Source organism: Podarcis pityusensis, assembly GCF_964106645.2.
Source record: "Podarcis pityusensis genome assembly, chromosome: 10".
Lineage (NCBI taxonomy): Eukaryota > Metazoa > Chordata > Lepidosauria > Squamata > Lacertidae > Podarcis > Podarcis pityusensis.
Window position 1 is genome coordinate 8550421 of NC_138035.1, and position 22882 is coordinate 8573302.

The 22882-nt window shown below is 47.9% G+C and overlaps 1 protein-coding gene across 1 annotated transcript in view; it reads left to right on the top strand.

The window, feature by feature from the left end:
- The window catches only part of PLXNA4 (plexin A4), a 609453-nt gene that overhangs the window by 43074 nt on the left and 543497 nt on the right, over positions 1–22882 (top strand). The window contains exon 2 of the mRNA XM_081022606.1: positions 9894–11173. Coding sequence (XP_080878732.1) covers positions 9992–11173 — 1182 coding nt within the window. The 5' untranslated portion in view covers positions 9894–9991. The remainder of the gene's footprint in view (positions 1–9893; positions 11174–22882) is intronic.

Below are 22882 nucleotides of genomic sequence, written 5' to 3' on the forward strand. Positions count from 1 at the left end.
TGGTGCTGGAGGAAGCAATTCTGGCAAAGCAAAGTCTGTAGCTCATTGGTGGAGCAACTGCTTTGTATGCAACAGATCCCAGGTTCAATCCGTGGGATGTTCATCCAGGTAGAACTGCAAGCATCCCTCATCCACGACCCTGGAGAGCTGCTTTCAGTCAGGGTAGCCAGTACTAAGCCAGCACTAAAAAGCAGAGATATCACCTTGCCAACAAAGGTCTGTATAGTTAAAGCTATGATTTTCCCAGTAGTGATGTATGGAAGTTAGAGCTGGACCATAAAGAAGGCTGATCACTGAAGAATGGATGCTTTTGAATTATGGTGCTGGAGGAGTCTCTTGAGAGTCCCATGGACTGCAAGAAGATCAAACCTATCCATTCTGAAGGAAATCAGCCCTGAGTGCTCACTGGAAGGACAGATCCTGAAGCTGAGGCTCCAATACTTTGGCCACCTCATGAGAAGAGAAGACTCCCTGGAAAAGACCCTGACGCTGGGAAAGATGGCGGGCACAAGGAGAAGGGGACGACAGAGGACGAGATGGTTGGATAGTGTTCTCGAAGCTACCAACGTGAGTTTGACCAAACTGCGGGAGGCAGTGGAAGACAGGAGTGCTCTGGTCCAGGGGGTCACGAAGAGTCGGACACGACTAAATGACTAAACAACAACAAACAACAATACTCTGACTTCCTAAAGTCAGCTTCCTAAATAAAGCAGCTTCCTAAATATCCTGTATTTGAAGAGATAGCCCTTTTGTTGAAGAGGTTCTACAGATTTTGAAAAAAAAAAAAGTTCTTGCATTTCAACAGCAGAGTCAAGGAGGTTGTAAAACACAAGAGGGCTAACTTTAAAGAGCAGAGGTTTTGCCCAGTGAAGATAACAGATAACAAGCTCTAGCAGATCATTGCACAATTTACATTAGTTTACATCGCATTACATGCCTATAATGTTATCTGAGAACAGCTTTGAAGAGCAAATTGCTCTTCAAAGACACAAGGCAGTTTTCACACTTGGACCCATCACATTGGAAGACCAGGGTTCACCAATTTGCAAACTTCGCAGTTAGCTAATTTTATTGATAAGCTGCGGATGAGTTCGGGTCTTGCAAGGAGCTCTGCTTCGGTCACCTTAGGCCTTGCAAAGCTTATCTGATGGCACAGTTTGAAGATCCCCAGCAGAGAAAAAAGGCTTTCCTGTATGTAAAGGTCTACATGAAAACAGCTGGAGCAAAAGCAAGTTACAAGGGGCTAGGAAGGAAAAATAGCCCTTAGAGCAGAGCTTTCCAAACTTTTCATGTTTGTGACACGCTTTTTAGACATGCACCATTTCGCGACACAGCAATTCAGTTTTACTCAGTAAACTAACCCCTTTCCAGCCCCGGGAGGAGCGCAGGGAAGGTTCGTGCGACACATCTACACACTAATGTGTCACGACACACCGTTTGGAAAGCTCTGCCTTAGAGTGTTAGTCTATTACCCATTAGAGGAGAGACAGCAGGGGGAATTCTCTTCTTGTTGCCCCTGTCCATAATCTGGGGGCTAACCACAGGTTAGGGGCATTTTATCCAAGGAGATAGGGCAGTGGGCAGCTTCCCCTGCTAATCTGCAGTGGTGAGGAAGGGAGTAGCTGAGCCTTAGCAGAACCACCCAAACAACCTTATTACAGCTATCCACAGACCACTTATAGTCAATCACCCTTGCCACAGCCCAGCCTGGAATTTTCTCACGGCGGGAGACCTCTGTCAACATAAGTGCAAAGCATTCCATTAGAGTCTGCTCACGTCATTTCTCTTTTTGACTTCTGGACCTCTGTAGAGGATAATAGCATTTTTTTTTCATTTTCATTTTTTTATAAATCTCAGTTGGAAATCAGAAAGGAGGTTTCCAGCGGGTGAGTGGGGGGGAGGGATGGAGGCACCCAGTCCAGCCGAGTGGTTACTCTGCCTGTGTAGTGACCTCTTCTGGAAATGCAATGCTGATTCCACTTTTCAATTTCCAGGCCCTTGTCGATGTGGGGAAGTCAATCCACGTTGACTTGGGGCTTCTCCGCACTTCCTCTTTTCCTAACTGCATTCTTCTTTAGCGCTCGGTCGGAGCAAGTGGCAATTTGGGTTTTCTCCGGATTGACGTTTGCTCCAATGTGTCACTAAAGAGTGGGTTTTACCTGGGAATTGAGTGGGGCAAGGGGGAAACTGCTTGGAGCCATGCTTTTGTAGGCACCGGTGGTGTGTTTCAAAGCCAATGTGCAGTGGCAACTCTATATTGTTTCTTTAACCTGTGTCTTAGTTTCTCACATTGCTATTCAACCTGGTGAGGGCTAGAGTTAGACTGAAAGGTAGTGAGTTGCCCAGAGAAGCTTTTGCCCACTCTTGAACCTCTTCCCAGTAGATTCCATTGGGATTAACTGGGCCAATGTGTGGGAATGTTCAGGGATGTAGGAGAGGATATATTGTTTGATTATATCCTTTCCAACTTGTGTTAACAAGGTCTACAATTTAGCAGAGTAACATCCCCCCTTTTAAACTTGCACAGCGGATGTGTTTGCTCAGGCTCGCTAAAGCCTCTAAAATAAGTTACCTGGTATTTTCCCCTTTAAAGGTAAAGGGACCCCTGACCGCCAGGTCCAGTTGCGAATGACTCTGGGGTTGCAGTGCTCTTCTCGCTCTACTGGCCGAGGGAGCCGGCGTACGGCTTCTGGGTCATGTGGCCAGCATGACCAAGCCGCCTCTGGCGAACCAGAACAGCGCACGGAAATGCTGTTTACCTTCCCACCGGAGTGGTACCTATTTATCTACTTGCACGTTGATGTGCTTTTGAACTGCTAGGTTGGCAGGAGCAGAGACCGAGCAACAGAAGCTCACCCGGACATGGGGATTCAAACCGCCGACCTTCTGATTGGCAAGCCCTAGGCTGTGTGGTTTAGACCACAGTGCCACCCGCGTCCCAATTTCCCCTTTAGTCCCTCATAAAAGAAATAGACATGACACCGTCTTCTATAAAAGTATAGAAAGAGTTTACTCACTCACTCATTCTGTTCATAGATGGATCCCAGAAGGCAGACTTAAGTTGCAAAAGTAATATACCTGGAATCTATCCCATAAAGAGATAGTCCCTTTGTCCTCTCTTCTGGAAGCCAAGAGAGCATCTTAGGCTAAGCAGATGTTGCTTCTTCGACGAATGTAGTCAGAGAGAGAGAGAGAGAGATGGCAGCCAGTCCTGCTTACTGTTCTTGAATATTCTATGTACCACTCAGTGGTTTATCATTATTTTAGGGTTCAAATCCCTGCTTGGCCATGAAGCTTGAGAGAGCCAGTGTGGTGCAGTGATTAAGAGTGGTAGACTCGTAATCTGGTGAACCGGGTGCGCTTCCCTGCTCCTCCACATGCAGCTGCTGGGTGACCTTGGGCCAGTCACACTTCTCTGAAGTCTCTCAGCCTCACTCACCTCACAGAGTGTTTGTTGTGGGGTAGGAAGGGAAAGGAGAATGTTAGCTGCTTTGAGACTCCTTCGGGTAGTGATAAAGCGGGATATCAAATCCAAACTCTTCTTCTTCTTCTTCCAGTCACAGTTTCTCAGCCAAACCTACCTCACAGGGATGTTGTGGGGATAAAATGGGGAGGAGGGTGAGACCCATATGTGTCACCTTGTGCTGCTCCTTGGAGGAGAGGTGGGATGCAAATGTAACATTGATGCTTCCCAACCTTGCAGCAAATTGCAGCCTAGCGCCATGGCAAATGGGAAAACTCTTCTTATGCTTTGTGCTTTAAGAGAGCTGTTCCCGATTTCCAATGGGCATATCCTTCCTGACAGGCACCAAGCGCGGGAACACACACAGAGAGAGACAATTGTCCCATGTTGTTCATGTTCTGTGTGTGCCATGTCTGATGCACACAGCATGGCCCAGCGCAGAAGATTATCTCCTGGACCGGATGAGCCAGTTGCCGGAATCGGTCAGGTGTTTGGTCTGGAGTTAAACAGCCCCTGGAGATTTCCCGCGGAGGTGTAGAAATTTAATCTCTCTGTTTGGACATGCTGCAGCTTGCTTTTTTATTATTATCATTTCGGCGTGTGTTTGTGCGGCTGAGATCTGTTTATTACTCTAAGCTCGGTAGAAAAGACTCTCTCCAGGCAGGATCCTCGCGGAGGGAGGGCCTGCCTTCAATTTCCACCTGGCTGTGACTTAAAGGGAGGGAGAAGGGACTTATAGCTGCAGTTGGAAGGTGTGCTTTGCTGAGGTGGGGGAGCTGTTGACAATGTCCCTTGTCTGAATTTTCGCTCTCTCTCTGTGCAGGTTCCCAAAGAAAAAGCTCTGCCCATGGTAATCAGGGTTTATTAAAAGAAGCCGGAGGGGGAAAGGAAATGTTCAGCTGAGATTAAGGAGGATTGTGTAGCTGCGCTTGGTGCTGAATTGCTGCACAGCGAATCTGTTGCCGCAAGCTTGCCTTAGTCAGCATCCCACGCAAGGCCCCCTCTTGCTCCGGCATCCCTGGAGCAGAGCAAAGGTAAGCGGAGGGAGGCAGTGCCGGATTAGCGCTGGCAGCGGTTCATTAACTGCGAGGTCCATCCTGCCAGCTGTCCCCTCGCAGAGCTCGGGAAAGGGGAGACGTGAGAAAAGCTGAAGGCCACAGCTTGTTAATAGGACATGTGGGTGGCGCAACTTGGCTCTCCCGTTAACTCCCGTTTCTGTGGTTTTCCACACAAAAAAAGAGGAGAGCTGTGAAACTGGATTGTAGCATTGCAGAACTGTAGAGTTGGGAGACACACCAAAGGTCATCTAGTCCAACCCCTTGCAGGAATCATGACAGAAAAAACACCCGCCAATATTGGTCTAAAAACCTCAAATGAAGGAGAATCCACTGCCTTCTGAGGTGATTTTTGTGAGACTTCCGTGCCAAGTGAAACATGATTTGCTCTGATTGTGTCCCCCATCTTCTTGGGCCATGTTTTAAAGCCCTAATCAACTCAGTCCCAAATATCTGAAAGACTGCCTCCTTCCCTACAGACCTTTTTGGGTGCTGAGAAAGGCAGAAGAAGCCCTCTTGGCAGTTCCTGCACCCTCAGTGGCTCGGGGGTGACAGCCTGGGAAGAGGGCCTCCTCTGTGGTGGCCCCAAGTGTGGAACAGCCTCCCCACAGAGGCATCTTCATTATACATCACTATAATTTATATTATAGATTCTGAGCAGGAAGAGCTAGGAGGAAGATAGCGCCTGCCTATTTGGGGCTGTGTACCAGTGAGGCCTACTTCTTTCTCAGATAGCAAACCTGTGTTTGGTCTCAGTTTTGGCCCTCGTGAGGTAAAAAAAATAAAAAAATCATGCAGAGAGTGCTCCCTTCGCGACTCAGCAACTGCCACACATCTGAGAGGCTTGGTTAACAACTTGAGAACAATATAAATATTCAGAATACTAGCTGCTTCTCCCTGTAGAGGCACAGCAAAGCCATTTGGGCTAGTAGCCATTGATGGCCCTCTCCTTCAGGAATCTGCCTAATCATCTTTTAAAGCCATCTAGCATGGAGGCTTCCTTCTCTTCCATAGTTAAACTAAGCACTGCTTGAAGAAGTGGTTTATTTTTGAAATTTGTCCGGAAACCCCAACAATTCTCGCTAAGGTGGCAAACGTGTCGTTTGGGCCACACCACCTGAGACCGAAAGATGTTTTGACTGAAACATTCCTCCATACAAACGAATTCCCTCCACACAGGGCTTTTTTTCATCCGGAACTTGCCGGAACTTATTATTATTATTTCATTGCGGAAGTTATTCTGCTTATGGGGATCTGCCTCAGTCTTGTGAGGCCTCTACTGCAGCCTCAAATGGGACAGCCTAGGCGCAGATTTACCACAGCGAGAGCCAAGGCCCTGAGAATTATTCCCGAGAGGGTGAAAAACAACAAAACACAACCACCACCAAGGGAGCATGGGAAGAGTGCCAGGCTAGATTTCTTGCTGTGTCTGCTACAGTGCGGCGCATGACTTCGGGGTATTTAATCAGCGTTGTGCGGTTACCCAGCCAGTTCAAACGTGACCAATAAAAAGCTCACAGCTGGCTGCTTCCTCCGAGCGCCTCAGCCCTTTGCTTTAAAGAGCTCCAAGCGGCTTGGGAGATGGGATGTGCTTTGCAGCACGAGAATTCAGCAAAGCACGCATCCCGGGTGCTGCTGCCTCGCTTGCGATGTTTGCTCAAGGGCACCCCGAGACAGTACGCTCCCCGGCGTTTTGAGAAGCGCACCACACACATCTTTGAAATCTCACAGCAGATCCATCCCAGTGCCCTCTGCCTGTGTTTTTGCAGGTAAAAAGGTAAAGGGACCCCTGACCATTAGGTCCAGTTGTGGACGACTCTGGGGTTGCGGCGCTCATCTCGCTTTACCTGCCGAGGGAGCCGGCATACAGCTTCCGGGTCATGTGGCCAGCATGACTAAGCCGCTTCTGGTGAGCCAGAGCAGCGCACGGAAACGCCGTTTACCTTACCGCCGGAGCGGTACCTATTTATCTACTTGCACTTTGACGTGCTTTCAAACTGCTAGGTTGGCAGGAGCAGGGACCGAGCAATGGGAGCTCACCCCGTCGCGGGGATTCGAACCGCCAACCTTCTGATCGGCAAGTCCTGGGCTCTCTGGTTTAACCCACAGCGCCACCCGTGTCCCTAAGTGTCCCATAGAGAAGTCCCTGTTTTTGCAGGTAGGGACGTTCAAAACCATACCAGGTGTTAGCAGTTTTGCCCGGGAACGGACCTTTCAAAAACCACAACAGATTTTGCTTTAGGTGGCAACTGGCGATAACCTTACTGGTCGGCAGAACCCCGCTGGAAAGTTTTCATACTGAAACTCTCTTTGGCCTCACTCATGTGAACACTGGGAGCTGCCTGTCAGACTCTGCATCCATCTAGCTTCATATTGCCTACACTGGCCGGCAGTAGCTCTCCAAGGTTTCAGGCAGGGTTCTCTCCTAGCCTGCCATGGAGGTTTATTTATTTCATTCATTTATTAAATTTATATACCGCCCTTCATCCGAGGATCAGAGGGCGGTTTACAGTATAAGATTCAGGGGATATTTATTTATTTATTTATTTGTTTGTTTGTTTATTTATGTTGTTTATTAAATTTGTATACTGCCCTATACCCGTAGATCTCAGGGTGGCTCACAACATAAAATTACCTGGGATCTTCTGTCCAAGGAGAGACACCCACATTCGCTTCCAACATCTGTTTAGGTGACGTTTTGCTGGCTGCTGTAATCGCAAAGGATTATGGAGCAGAGTGTAGTTTTATGATAGCCACAACCTGAGGTGACTGGAGGCAGTGTGAGAAGCTGGCAGGCCCTGAACTCTGCCCAGGCTGGTGGCAGTGAGACCTTCGCGTTGCGGCATTTGCAGCAAAAGGAAAGGCAAAAACACACGAGAACGCCCTTCTCTTTCCTTTCCAGCTCTCCCCAACTTGCCGCCTGAGGTGGCTGCCTCAGCGAGGCTAATGGTCTGGCCAGCCCTCGATACTAAAGGTGACATTTCTCTTTGTGGTTCCACACACACCTAATGCCACCTCTGTTTTCCTGTCTTCCTACAAGCATCCTCTTTGCTGTCGTTTCAAAGCTGCTGTAGAAAGCTGGCTTGAGTTTTGTCTGGAAATAAACAAAGCGGCAGAATCCGGAAGCCTCCGGCCTCATTCTGCCTCGCTCTTTATCTTTTGTTTCCTTGGTGTTTGCTTTTAATCAGTCTCTTCGGAGCGGCGTGTGATGATAGGCTGGGTATTGCTTTCACATTAGCTGTTTTGTTTTGTTTTTTTGACGGAGGCGCTGTAATTTCCCTGTACTCGGATATGAGCCACGAGCGTTTTGGAGGCGCTACAATTCTTTGTCTCTGCATTTTGGGAGATGCTGTGCTGGAGACTCAGCAAGAGAGCTTGGCAGGTTCTCCTCGTTCAGCAAATACCTGATGACTTGCTTTGGGGAGCCGGATCCTGAGCCACCTGTTGCTCCATGGATGGCGCTGGGCATATGGTGAATGTGATCCAATTGCTCTGAAGGCGCGCTATATCTCAGGTACCTCATGGTGCCTTTGCGTCGCTTCTCCCTGCCTGTGCAAAGCCCAGTCACTCAATACTCCGCATTCACTTGAATGGGGATCTTTACTATTATTAGAATTGTGTGGGTGCAGCGATGAGTAAAAAGGAAGGAAAGGAATATTTCCAAGTTATGTTTGTGAAGGCATGGCTGCTTCCTGACAGCTGATCACGCATTTGCATTGGAAGGCTTGAGAAAGTATGGATGCCACAAGTGTTTGTATAATATGTGTGCAATAAATAGGGAACCGTGATTCTTCACACTTTTTTGGGGGGTGCACTCTCAGTGACGTACACACTCATCCCACATTTATAACAAATCAATCTTTCTGTGTGGCAGCACCCAAACTTTGGAACTCCCTGGCTGTTGACATCAGGCCTGTTGACGCCCCTTTGCTGTACAGTGGTACCTCGGGTTAAGTACTTAATTCATTCTGGAGGTCCATTCTTAACCTGAAACTGTTCTTAACCTGAAGCACCACTTTAGCTAATGGGGCCTCCAGCTGCTGCCGCGCTGCCGGGGCATGATTTCTGTTCTCATCCTGAAGCAAAGTCCTTAACCCAAGGTACTATTTCTGGGTAGTGGAGTCTGTAACCTGAAGCATCTGTAACCCGAGGTACCACTGTACTCTTTTTTGCTTTGACACGCCTAGACAGATATGTAGCATCTTTCAACCCATGTTTAGCTTATTGCTGATTTTAATTGTTGTTCAAACTCTTTAACCAGCTATTTAACCACTTTTAATTCTTATTTTGTTTTACCCTTTTTGCAAACAGCTTTGTGGATTGTTGTTATTTTTATTACAAATGAAATGAAAATTAATCAAATAAATAAATACAGGCATACAGGACACAGCCAGTGGTTAGCTCTGGCAGGCTTTTCTGCACATGTGTGCGTGCGATTTGATATGGCGACCCTCTTCCCGGATTTGCCCAAGTATAACTGGGTCATCTTTCTTACTTAACACTTTTAGAGTCATTCTGCACACTTTCATGTAAAAGTGCAGCTAGAGGAGCATGGCTCAAGGCAGGTGGAGATCAGGTGGGAGGAGTTTGGGTTTCTGGAGCTGATTGGCACAGGTGATGGTGGTGGCGGAGCTCTGAGGACCACATCTAGGTGGGGTGGCACCAGGAGATGGGACAACTATGGCTTATGGCTGGAGGATTTGCACCTGCTTAACACTGTGGGTTAAATCACTGTGCCATGACAGGATGAGCTCCCGTTGTTCCGTCCCAGCTCCTGCCAACCTAGCAGTTCGAAAGCACTCAGTGCAAGTAGATGAATAGGTACCACTCCGGTGGGAAGGTAAACGGAATTTCTGTGCACTGCTCTGACTTCAGCAGTAGCGGCGTAGTCATGCTGGCCACATGACCCAGAAATACTGTCTGTGAAAGCAGATGGGCTCCAGCTCCCTTGGCCTGTAAAGCGAGATGAGCGCCGCGACCCTAGAGTCGTTTGCAACTGGACTAATTGTCAGGAGTACCTTTACCTTTAACACCTAAATAGTACCATGAGTACTCTTCATGGTACTAGGCTGCTGCCCTGAAAGGCGCATTGTTTAATCTGAACCTCCGCCTGCTTCTCTTGCCCTCCTAGTATATTCTCTGCTGTTTTGACAACGAGCCTGGCTGCTTGCTTATTCTGCCTTGGCATCTCATCGTTTGAGGGGGCTCCCTTTGTGCCAGCCTTGCTGCAGAGATGAAAAGGCGAGGATTAGCAATTAAAGAAGCTTTCTCTGATGATGGCATGGTTTTTGAAGTAGGGAGGTTGGGGACATGCTTCTCAATAATGTTTCTTTCTCCCTCCCTCCCTCTCTCTCCCCCACCCCTTTTCCCCTTAGGATAATCTCCACCGGAGGGTCGGCACTTTGACAACGCTCACACCTCTAACGTCACTTCCTGCCGCTCTAGGAATACAAAACTCTTTTTTTTTGTAACCATGTCGGGAGACACGTGGAGGTGGACTTGCCTCGTCTTGCACCTCCTTCCCTGCGCCGTGATGCTGCCTTCTACCACGAGGCAGCAGCCTTCCAACCCAAAGAGACCTTTCCTCACCTTCACTGTGGAAACGGCGGACGTGCTTTTCAACCACTTGGTGGTGGACGAGAGGAGAGGCAACATCTACCTGGGAGCCGTCAATTGGATCTACAAACTCTCCAGCGATCTGGAGATGCTCACGTTTCACCAGACGGGCCCAGATAGCGACAACCCAAAGTGCTACCCTCCCAAACTGGTCCAGCCTTGCAACGAACCCTTGAAGTCCACAAACAACATCAACAAGATGCTCCTCATAGACTACAAGGAGAACAGGCTGATTGCTTGTGGAAGCCTGTACCAGGGCATCTGCAAACTCTTGAGGTTGGACGACCTGTTTAAGCTCGGAGAGCCCTTCCACAACAAGGAACACTACCTCTCCGGGGTGAACGAGAGCGGCTCGGTTTTTGGGGTGATAGTCTCTTACAACAACATGGATGACAAGCTCTTCATTGCTACCGCAGTGGATGGCAAGCCAGAGTACTTCCCCACCATTTCTAGCAGAAAGCTACCCAAGAACTCTGAGGCAGAAGGGATGTTTGCTTACGTTTTCCACGATGAGTTTGTGGCCTCCATGATCAAGATCCCGTCGGATACGTTCACCATCATCCCTGACTTCGACATATACTACATCTATGGCTTCAGCAGTGGTAATTTCGTCTACTTTCTCACCCTCCAGCCCGAGATGATTTCTCCACCGGGCTCCACCACTAAGGAGCAAGTCTATACCTCCAAGCTGGTCCGCCTGTGCAAAGAGGACACGGCCTTCAACTCGTACGTTGAAGTGCCCATTGGCTGCGAGAAGAATGGGGTGGAATACCGATTGCTGCAGGCTGCCTACCTGTCCAAGGCGGGAGCCATCTTGGCCAGGTCACTGGGCATCAGGCCGGAGGACGACGTCCTCTTCACCGTCTTCTCCAAGGGGCAGAAGAGGAAGATGAAGTCCTTGGACGAGTCGGCCCTGTGCATCTTTGCTCTGAAAAGAATTAACGACCGCATTAAGGACAGGCTGCAGTCCTGCTATAGGGGCGAAGGCACTTTGGATTTGGCCTGGCTTAAAGTGAAGGATATCCGCTGCAGCAGTGCAGTAAGTCAGGATGCTAACAAGAAACCCTTGGTTGTCCTTTGAGCCAGGAATGGTGGTGATGGAAGTGAGGGGGGACACATAATGCAAGTCTGTGGGTGCAGTTTGGGAGGGGAATTCTTTTGAACGGTGTCAAACCGCCAACTTCCTCCATTCGGCAGCCCCATTTTCAAAAATAAAGGGAATTGGGGCAGTATCTTTCGCTGTATAAGACGCACCTGACCATAAGATGCACCTAGTTTTTAGGGGAGGAAAACAAGAAATAAGAAGCCTCCTGAGCGAAGAGGGAGCGCTCCTCCCTCTTCGCTCAGGAGGCTTTGCAGCACTGATCCCGCTTGCTCTCCTGGCTTCAGCGAAAGCAAGCCTCCTGGCTTTCCCATGACCTCCCGCAAGAGCCGCATGCTCTTTAAAGGGAGCGTGGCTCTTGGGGGCTTTTCTGGGAGGTGGGGGAAGAGACAGAGCACGCGGCTCTGTCCCTTCCCCCATCTCCTGCAAAAGCCAGGGATAGCTGAGCGAAGCCTCCACAGGGGAGCGGGATGAAGGCTCCCCACTGCCCTGCGGAGGTTTCGCACGACTACGCCAGAAGCTAGAACAGCTAGAGGGAGCGCTGCACAGCACTCCCTCTCACTGTTCTGGCTTCTGGGATAGCCCTCAAAGCCTGCATTCGCTCCATAAGACTCACACACATTTCCCCTTTCTTTTTAGGAGGAGAAAAATGCATCTTATAGAGCGGTAAATACGGTACCACCCATTTTTTCTTTTCCCCAGAATGCCCCATTCTGAAGGCCATTCCCCCCCCCCCTTTGTGGTAGTGGAGATGGGAATGGCAGTTCAGGGATGCCATTCTCTACCCCCACCCCACCCCTATGCCCTTCCAAGCAGGGCATTCTGGGATATCTTACTGATGGTTGCCAGCTTTATTTTATTTCTTTATTTCATTTATATGCCCCCTGTATCTCCAAGGAGCTCCAGGTGGCATACGTGGATCTCTGTCCACCATTTAAATCCTCGCAACAACCCTGTGAGGCAGGTTAGGCTGAGAGTGAGTGACGGGCCCAGTGTAACCCAGTGAGCTTCATGGCTGAGCAAGGATTTGAACCCTGGTTTCCTAGGTCCTAGTCCAGCACTCTAAGCACTAGAGCAGCCTTTCTCAACCTGTGGATTGTTGAACTACAACTCCCATCACCCCTAGCTAGCAAGGCCAGAGCTCAGGGATGATGGGAGTTGTAGTCCAACAACATCTGGGGACCCACAGGTTGAGAACCGCTGCGCTACAGGATAAGGGTGATAAGGCTGCCAGGTCTCAGGCAGAGAAGGGAGGCAATGTAGTCACCAGGCTACTGAGCTTGAGGTGGGTAAAACAAAACATGAAAACCATCCTTTTGATGACTTTCTTCACTCAGTCTTTGCCTCCTGTCCATGGCTGCCTAGTTTTCTGCAACCTGCTGCTCCCTGCCTCTGCTTAGCACCCTTTTAAAACATGGCTACCCTCCCTCTAGGGATGTGGGTGGCGCTGTGGTCTAAACCACAGGGCCTAGGGCTTGCCGATCAGAAGGTCAGTGGTTTGAATCCCCGCGACGGGGTGAGCTCCCGTTGCTCGGTCCCTGCTCCTGCCAACCTAGCAGTTCAAAAGCACATCAAAGTGCCAGTAGATAGATAGGTACCGCTCAGGCGGAAAGGTAAAACGGCGTTTCCGTGCGCTGCTCTGGTTCGCCAGAAGCGGCTTAGTCATGCTGGCCACATGACCCGGAAGCTGTACACCGGCTCCCTCGGCCAGCAAAGCGAGATGAGCGCCACAACCCCAGAGTCGGCCACGACTGGACCTAATGGTCAGGGGTCCCTTTACCTTTACCTTTACCCTCCCTCTGAGTTGGCTTCGTGACATCTGATTTTCTAGATAGGATAACATTGAAGTCAAGTCAGAGTGAGGACAATGCTTCCTGTCCTTATCCTGGCAGCTTGGGCCTGAAGAGGCAGACAGAAAACACTAAGAATCATAGAATTTTATGTTGGAAGGCAGCACAAGAATCATCTAGTAGTCCAACCCCATGCAATGTAGGAATCTTTCATTCAACGTGGGGCTCACCCCCATGACCCTGAGATGAAAAATCTCCTGCTTTACCGACTGGGCTATTCCTCAGGGCAAAGCAATGGGGAATGCAGCTGCTACTGCTTTTAGAACAAGCACTTTGTCCCTGTTCTCAGGGCTTCCTTGAATAATTGCTAAAAGGGCTTTTCAAAGTCAAGATGGCCACACATTTAATTTTGAATTGCTCCAAGAATGTGAGAGCTTTTGCATGCCCCGTGCCAAAAACATGCTGCCAGTCTCCTTCTGTTGCATACAATGGGCCCACCTGTTGAAAAACCCAAGCAGGCATTTACCTAACACATGCTATTCCTTTCTCCTCCACCTTTTTGCTTTAGTGCAGCGGCAAATGGCTTTGGAAACCATCTATGTCCCTCTGCCTGGCTGTCTGCACTCCCTTCCCAGAGTAATTGCTTGTCCAGGGCCTCTATTCCGACTGGCCGCATCCTTGTCCCTGGCTGTAATGGAGTGCGGCATGAGCACAAATAATTGCAAAGGAGGAAGGGATCAGGGCCAAGTTTCGCTGCTCAGGCTGGAAGGGCAGGGGCGGGAACCAAGAGAGTGAAATATCAAGCTGAAGCCCCGGCGTCTGCAGTTTCTGCAGCAAGCTGGAACGCTTCGCTGCTGAGCCATAGTGGCAGCTGTGACCACTAGAGTCAAGCCAGTCAAACGGGAAGTTGGTAACTCAGCCATGCTTTGCTGTTTTCTCAGCAGCTGGGAGGAAGATGCTGTGTATGGAAGAGGGGTTGCCTGTGGTTTAGAACAGCCTTAGAGGGCCTGGTGCCCTCGAAGCATTTTGGACTACAACTCCTATCAGCCCCTGGTGGGAGCACTGATGGGATTTGTAGTCCAAAAATCTAGAGGACTCCAGGTTGGCGACAGCTTGCTTAGAATCCAAGAAGCCTCATTAAAAATAAAATACAATTGCGTGGTCAGTTGTATAAATTCAAATGAAGGAAAGAGGTGCATTCAGGACTTTTTAGAGACTGGATTTTAATGCACTTGTTGCAAGTGCAACCATGCTCTTCCCACCTGTATTATTAATGGATTGAATTAGATTTATACACCACCCTTCGTCCTAGGATCTCATAGCAGTTCCCGGTATAAGCTACAAGATAAAAACACAAGTAAATAATTAAAACAAAACAGCAAACCCCCTCTTTCCACAAAAACATTTAAAAGGCTGTAGAGTATTAATCAGCCAAAGGCTTGGCTGAAGAGGAACATTTTCACCTGGACCCTAATATATATATAACAAAGGGGTAGTGAGAAGTCACCAACTTGGATGGTTTTAAAAGAGGACTGGGCAAATTGGAAGCGAAGGCTATCCGTGGCAGACAAAAGAAAGGACTGCTCTTCCATTCAGGTCAAGTCTGGGCAAGTCAAGTCCCGCCAGGGTAGGTTAAGTCCTAGTCAGGATGCTGGACAGCTCCCAGTAGGCCCTGTTGGCAGAGCTATGGACTATGTTGTCTAGGCTATAGATGATGTCTCAGTGAAGGACCGAGGGCTTAAAACGACTGGCAGGGTATTTTCCTTCCAGTGACTCCACCACCCAGGGGTGGCTGGCTGCAGCCCTCTGGGGATCCATAGCTGGTTCCGCAGTCACATTTGTGGCTATGGAGGAGGAGAAGCCACAAGGGAGTCTTCCCCAGAATCAGAGAGAGCCATGTCCTCAGGCTGGGAGGGTGCAGCAGAGGGCGCTAAGCGCTCTTCCCTGGGTGAACTGGAGTTCCTCTGAATTCAGATCCTCCATGGGTCAATGATGGGACTGGGATCAAGGGGACCTATCACTGCAGAACTGGCAGCAGCAAAGCAAGGGGGCAGTTGGGAGCCTGAGTAGCTCAATTGGTTAGGCACTGAGAGCCAGCATGGTGTAGTGGTGAAGAGCGGTGGACTCGTAATCTGGTGAACCGGGTTCGCTTCCCCACTCCTCCACATGCAGCTGCTGGGTGACCTTGGGCTAGTCACACTTCTCTGAAATCTCTCAGCCTCACTCACCTCACAGAGTGTTTGTTTTGGGGGAGGAAGGGAAAGGAGATTGTTAGCCGCTTTGAGACTCCTTAAAGGGAATGAAAGGCGGAGTATCAAGTCCAAACTCTTCTTCTTCTTCTGATGGCACTGATAATGCCAAGGTTGCAAGTTCAATCCCTGTATGGGGCACCTGCATATTCCTGCATTGTAGGGGATTGGACTAGATGATTCTAACTCCACAACCCTATGAAATTAGCACTTTTAGTTCCCCTTTCATCCTCTTAAGCTCCCTGTAACTTTGAGCTGAAAGTTATCCTTTGAGAACTTTCAGCTCAACACTAGTTTTATGCTTTTTTCATTTTGGCTTCAAGTATTATAAAAAACAGAAGATTTCTGTGCAGGAAAGTGCTTCTGGGTCAGCCCTGTCTGACATCATAGAGCCAATTATGGCTGAAGGCAGGCAGTAAATTTCAACAAAGTTGTAGGGTGAACAGCAGAGTTATCATTGCCTGCACTGTGCACACTTCGATTCACTGTTATTTCGGATCAAGTAGGTCTGCAAGCTTTCATAGTGCTTTGCAATCCTGCAATGCTTGTTTGAACAGCAATGAAATGCTGCCTATACGAGGCCACCTCTAAGAGGTTCTTCTGTCTCCAGGCTTTCTGAGTGAGGCTGATGGATGTGAGGACGATGGTGTGCTCAAATAAGACATTGCAGAGGGAAAAGGAGTCTTGAAAACTGGCCTGGCCCTTTAACTGGCCGCTTGCCAAGCCTTCCCAACTTAAAGCATCGCTGTGCCTTGACTTCTTGTTTTCCCCCCTTGACCCTTCTCACACAACATGCTCATTCAGGGTGGAACGGGGCCTGGGGCGGCTGACTGGTGCTATTGTGTCTGAGATATTTCAGGCAAAATCCTCCTCCCCGATGCCCTCTCTGCGGAGCCTATATTAAGCCTGCTCTTTGTGCGATTGGCCCACCACCCCGGGGCAGATACGTTCTCGCCCAGGACAGGACGGTGATCCTAATCAGCTCCTCATGCAGGTGAACTTTGCCCAGGGGATCCTTTCTTTGCCTGTTCCCCTCTCCCCAAACCTTCCTCCCCAGCCCGAGTTTTTCAGAGCTTTCCCTTGGCAGCTGCAAGTAAATCTTCGCCGTACGCCTCACGACCGATTAGATTTACTCAGGAAGGAGTTGATTTTAGATGCTGTGCCTGGCATTGCTGCAGGGGACCCCGGCTGCTTTCGTATGTGGTTCAGTAGGTTTTTGTCACATGTGGCCTTGCTGGCGGTTTCCTGCATGCTCCTCCGTGCTGTTGTTTACATGCCGCTTATAGCCAAACCTGACCTCACATTGCCTTGCTGTTATGTTTCTTTGCCAGTTAGTAAGCTGAAGGGAATCATTACGCAAGAGGCTCTTTTGCCCCCTTCCCTTCTTCTTTAAACCAAGTGAAAGGGAAACAGAACCGGGGAGCCAGAGAACTGGAAGCAAAGTATCAGAGGCTCCTTCACAGAGACGTTTGGGTGCTATTTAAAGCACCGCTGGTCTGGGGGCTGCGGCGCGACTTGAGTTTTGCACAATAATCATTCTGTTGAGCAGTGTGGTAATGGGCTCAACTGGATTTAGCTCCGTTCCCAGAGCCAAATCCCTCTCCGACCCCAGGGCTGTGACATCTGCAAAGGGAGGGTGTGGGTGGGAACTCTGCTTGCCTTCACAAGTTTTTGTACTTTGTTAAAACAGAAGCAACACCCACACACCATCCTAGCAGATGCCGTCTGAAATTGCTTAGGGCTAGGGATACAGCGAGGGTTTTTTTGTTTGACAGTGGAAGTTGCATCATCACAGCTACAGAGAAGCACCCCGGATCTGGCAATGTCAGAAGCCTGTATAATTGCTTGCAACCAGTGGCAAGCACATTCCCCCCCCCCCCTTTTTAAAAAAGGTTCTGATTTTCCCAGACTTTGCGCTCAGTCTCAGAGGCACTCATGATTAGCTTTCTTCCCATATTCTGAGACTTTCCAAACTAGGTTTGAGGACCTTTTCCAGGCTCAGTAGAAGTGCAGGGCATCTCTCTAATATCACACTGGGCCTCAAAGAAGCTTTGAACCTTGGTCAGGCATAGGCAAACTCGGCCCTCCAGATGTTTTGGGACTACAACTCCCATCATCCCTGACCACTGGTCCTGTTAGCTAAGGACGATGGGAGCTGTAGTCCCAAAACATTTGGAGTGCTGAGCTTGCCTGTGCCTGACCTTTATGTTTCTCAATCCTCTCTGAGGTTCAGTTCAATAGAGAAAAGACAACAGCTCCTCCTCTAGGTCGCAGTTAAGAGATTTTGTTTCTATTTTTTTTTAATGATATTTATTGAAAATTTTTAGAATTACAAAAGAGAACAAAGCAGAAAGAGAGAAAGAAAAAACAAAAAAACCCCAAACCACATCAAACAATACAAATTCAAAAAACAAAAATACACCACAAACACTCAAAAACAAATCCATCATTCTCAAATCCTCAACTGTCATTACCTTCTTTCTTTGACCTCCTCCTCCTCCCTTTTTTTGTATCCTAGTTGTTAATTGTCGCAGCAAATCCTTTCCATATTTCATAATATTCTGTCATTACATTACCTTAATCTATTTTAACCTTATCTTACTATAAAGAACCTTAAAGCTTAAAACTTGAATCTTATTTTTACCAACTTCTCATAACCATAATATTCTTACATAATTCTTTAAACATTTTTGCTAAAGCCAAGTAATTTCGTTCCAACATTTTTCTAACATTCATCAATTTTATAAAACAATCCTAGTAGTAAAAAAAAGAAATAAAAACAATCCAATCTTCATCCAGCATCCCTTCCTCCTGGTCCCGGGTTTTGTCAGTCCTTATTATCCCATCGATCTAGTGCATTAACCTGGTAACCTTGTATCCGAGGCCCTTAAGTCTCTTCCATGTCCCTTCCGCAGCTCTTCTTCAAATTTATAACTGTATTTTCCTTTGTCTCCTGCTCCTTTCACTCGTGGGAACTCCAGCTTAACAATGTTTTTGACCCTTTTCGACAAATCAGCCCCTTTTCCATAGTCCACACTAAACTCCATGTGGTATTTAAGAACATGTTTCAAAATCCCTCCAAAATTAAGAGCCCCCACAACCCCAAACATCTCACGGCCCATTGCCAGACTTGAAAGGTCCAAACATCCCTGCATAGGGGGGTCTATCCAACCCCCCATTTCCAAACCAAACCAAACTTTATCTTTCCAAGTCTGGCTTTTTCCAAGTTCATTTGTCAAGTCCAAAAGCTCATGTTCCTGCTGGGCCACAGCTCCCTTCATCTGTGACGCCCAAGATTCAGTAACATCCTCTTCCCTCATCTGTTCTGTCAGGGCACACTCCTGATTTAATTCCTGGGTGGGCTCCATATAATTTCCCACTGCCTGTTCAAAATTTCTGATCGCATCAGTCATCAAGTCCGTCTTCTCATGTAGCTGTTCCAGTAGGGTATTTGTTTTACAGAAAGCACGCAACAGAGCTTCTGAATACATTGTCCTGCAAGGTCAGAAGTCTATTCCCACGATTGTAATCTGTAACAGCTGCAAGCTCCCCGGAGTTGGTTACAGTTTCACAGTCTCCCTCTAGGGGGAAAACTTCTATTTGTTCTTTCTTTTAAAGACAAGTCTAACAACAAAGTTTCCTTTTTCAGATATTTTGTCAATATTTGTTCCTTTAAAATGCGAAGGGGAACAATGGAATCAATGTTTCTCTTCTTATAGCTATCTGTCAAAAACGTTTGTCTCTGGTCAATGAGCTTCAAAAAATGTCAGTCCTGACACCCCGCTCCAGGATCAGGACGGTGGAAAGTTACTTTACTTTACACTCACTTCTGCAGGTTTAAACAGACCGAAAAAATCCCCCTTCTTCTCCTGCTTCCGAAAGGGGGTTCAACAATTTTAAATGATGAAAGTTAATCTTTTACAAGCGATTTTCTGAGCTCTAGTTTGCCATGTCTTTGCTTTAATCTATCTACAAAGAAACGGAAGGCTGACTTCCTGTTTGGACCTTCCCGTTTCAGTGCCAAATTGAGGTAAACTTTTAAGTCCAATTTTCCTTTCTGCTCGCAAGTCCTTATTTAAAGTCCAATTGTCCGAAATTTAAGTACTCACGGGTGATTATTTTAGAAGCCAAATTGTCCCAGGAAAAAGGCAGCGCTCTCCGGCAACGGCTGTGCGGCTTCGCTCCACGGAAGAAGCAGTTGACTCTCAGCACCGCGCCACTTCCCCCTCTTCGCTCCGGAGCCCGTTAGTGGGTTCTTTTGCGGGTTGGGGGGGCGCTAAAGGTGCCCGCCGAGTCCCATGGTCACAGGCTTCATCCGCCTGTGATTTTTGAAAGGGTCCCCGCTTCGCCGTAGCGGAAAAGACCCATTTCTTGTGCAGCTAGTCCCTCCAGATCAGAGGGAGTCCGCCATTACCGATGGCGCCACCCCGGAAGTTAAGAGATTTTGTTTCTAAAGCAGAAACTCAGTCTCTGTACCTTCCAGTTCGGAACCATGCACACTAATGTTTTGATGTGCACTAATTTGCAGAACAACAGCTTATAAGATCACCTATCCTTAAAAAAAGGGACGCGGGTGGCGCTGTGGGTTAAACCACAGAGCCTAGGACTTGCCAATCAGAAGGTTGGCAGTTCGAATTCCTGTGATGGGGTGAGCTCCCGTTGTTCAGTCCCTGCTCCTGCCAACCTAGCAGTTCGAAAGCACGTCAAAGTGCAAGTAGATAAATAGGTACCGCTCCGGCGGGAAGGTAAACGGTGTTTCTGTGCACAGCTCTGGTTCGCCAGAAGCGGCTTAGTCATGCTGGCCACATGACCCGGAAGCTGTACGCCAGCTCCCTCAGCCAATAAAGCAAGATGAGCGCCGCAACCCCAGAGTCAGTCACAACTGGACCTAATGGTCAGGGGTCCCTTTACCTTTACCTTTATCCTTAAAAAAGCCATAATAATTGTATTCCCACATGCATAGATAGGTGTCCCCTAGAGAAGTGCAATTTTGCACTGATGGGGGTATTAAATACCAAAATAAGAGAAGAGGTATTGCAAACAGCAGAGGTTTTGCACGTTCCCTCTCAGGGCCCCCATGCTGGGAATGTTTGGTGTGAGACAGACCTGTTGAAACGAATGGGAATATGCTGCACACGTCCCACTTAAAGCTGCACATAACTATGTCGGAGTAAATCCCATTGAAATCTGTAGGGCTTACTTCTGACATAACATGGTTAGGATCAGACTTTTAACTCGTGAATGGCCCAATAGGCACCTTCATTGCAGCATTTGCCACAGCAACGGCTGCTTCGCTAAACCCCTACCTTCTCAGGATAACTCAGGGATGCTTGCCAGTTTGCTGAGGAATCTCAAGTTGGGCCAAGATGCTCCAGAAATGCCAAGCCAAACGTTCTCTGTTGTTGTTTTGAAATTTTATCAAGCACTGTTGTCACACGCGCCGAGGCGCTTAGGAGCCCAAGTCGCAATTTTGCCTGCAAAACAAAATAATAATTATGCTAATTGCTCTTCGGCAGAGGCTGCCTTAGTGCCAGGTTTCCAGCTGCACCTGGGCTTGCTTTGAGGTGTGTTCGCTTCCGTACGATGGATTCAGAATGACGGTACCTGAGCATTTGCAGGTGACACAAACGGAGCTGAAAGTCTGAAAAGTGAACTATGGATTTGGGTGGCATGGTGCAAAACTCCAGGGTGCGATGGAAAGGGGTAGCTGTAGAAAGAAACTTCATCCAGAAGGACTTGGGTTGGTACTTATGAAGAACTTTCTTGCTGTGGAGTGCTGGAAAAGGGAGACTAGGGTGGAAAGTGTCTTCTTCACTATTCGCCTCTGTGAAAGGACCCAGCAAGTAATTGGTTTGGTTCGCTCTGGGCACACTTGATCTTTTAAAGAGGAGTAGCAGCTGGATTGTATCGTGATGTCTCTTTCAGCTAAGGCTGGAGGAGAAATTTGATTCAGTCTTCAGCTTCCACTTTCTGAAACAAAGCAAGAAGTGAAACATCTATCCTACAAAATTCATACTCCTCTGAATTTTGCAGTTTATTTATTTAATTTGTATGTAGCCCTTCATCTTAACATCTCAAGGCAGTTGACAGCATCAAGATACAAGATAAAAAGCACAAAAACATGGATTTTTTTGTTTTGTTTTGAATTGTTGAACCGACATGGTAATGTGGGAAACTGAACTTATAACTCAACAAATGGGAAGCCGAGATAAACCAAAATGGACAGGTTTGCTCGTTCCAGCTCTACATTTCACCTGCTAAGGTAGCTGCAGTGCACACCTCCTTGTTCTGAAAAGCAACAGCTGCTTCTGCTTTTGGATCACACCACCTTGCCCCTTATGCCAGTTGATAACCCAAGCTTCTTCTAAGCCTTCCCTCCTACCCTACCTACTGGGTGGTGCTGTGGTCTAAACCACTGAGCCTCTTTGGCTTGCCAATCAGAAGGTCAGCGGTTCAAATCCCCGTGACGGGGTGAGCTCCCATTGCTCTGTTCTAGCTCCTGCCAACCTAGCAGTTCAAAAGCACGCCAGTGCAAATAGATAAATAGGTACCGCTGTGGCGGGAAGGTAAACAGTGTTTCCGTGCGTTCTGGTTTCTATCGCGGTGTCCCGTTGCGCCAGAAGCAGTTTAGTCATGCTGGCCACAGAACCCGGAAAGCTGCCTGAGTACTAATGCTGGCTCCCTCTGCCAGAAAAGCGAGATGAACCCCACAACCCCACAGTTGCCTTTGACTGGACTTAAGCATCCAGGGGTCCTTTACCTTTACCTTTTACCTACCAGAGAGAGAGAGAGCGCACATATGGTTTTCTGGAAGGTGGTGGAGAAGCAAGCCCTCACATGACTATGAGGAAAGGTTGAAGAAGTTTGCTATGTTTCGCTTGTAGAAGAGACAATTATGATATTCGAAGAGTTGCCACACACTAACAATTAATGGTTATTTCAACTACTCATGGAACTATGGAAACTGCAGTTCTGAGGTGTTGGAAATATTTCCCCAACATAAAATTTCCAGCACTATTGTTAAACTACAATTTCTAGGGTTCTCTGGCAGCCATGACAGTTCAGCAGGTACACATTTGATATGTTTGTAGTGCTGATATAGCCCCAAAAGGAGTTCTATGCCGCCTTGGATCAAATGCTCTTAAAAAGTGTACTTTACTCCTGGAAAACTAACGCGATCTTTGCTTTTGCTCATGAAACGTAACCCATGAAAGGCCTGCTTGACTCACCAGGAAGGAAACCTTTGGTCTAAGAGAAATGCAGCCTTCCTTCCAGGAAATTGCACATTTTACGACGCATGGTACATGCTATATTATTGCCTGAAGCCATATGTTGGGAAGTGTGGTGATAGCAAAGACAGGCGACAAAGTCTGTGGCACATTAAGATTCTATAGTTCTCTGGAAACTTGACACCACTCCTTGATCTGATGCAAAAAATAAAATAAAATAAAAACCTGAGCAGCCACAGACACAACTCCCAGTAAATTTGAGCAACTTCATTCTCTCTTCTGTTCTTGCCTAAATTACATCTGAGTGAAAAACCTCTTAGCTTCAGGGTTGCAATTCCCCTGTAATTGGTAAAGTAGCTGTAACTGCATTGTCACTTA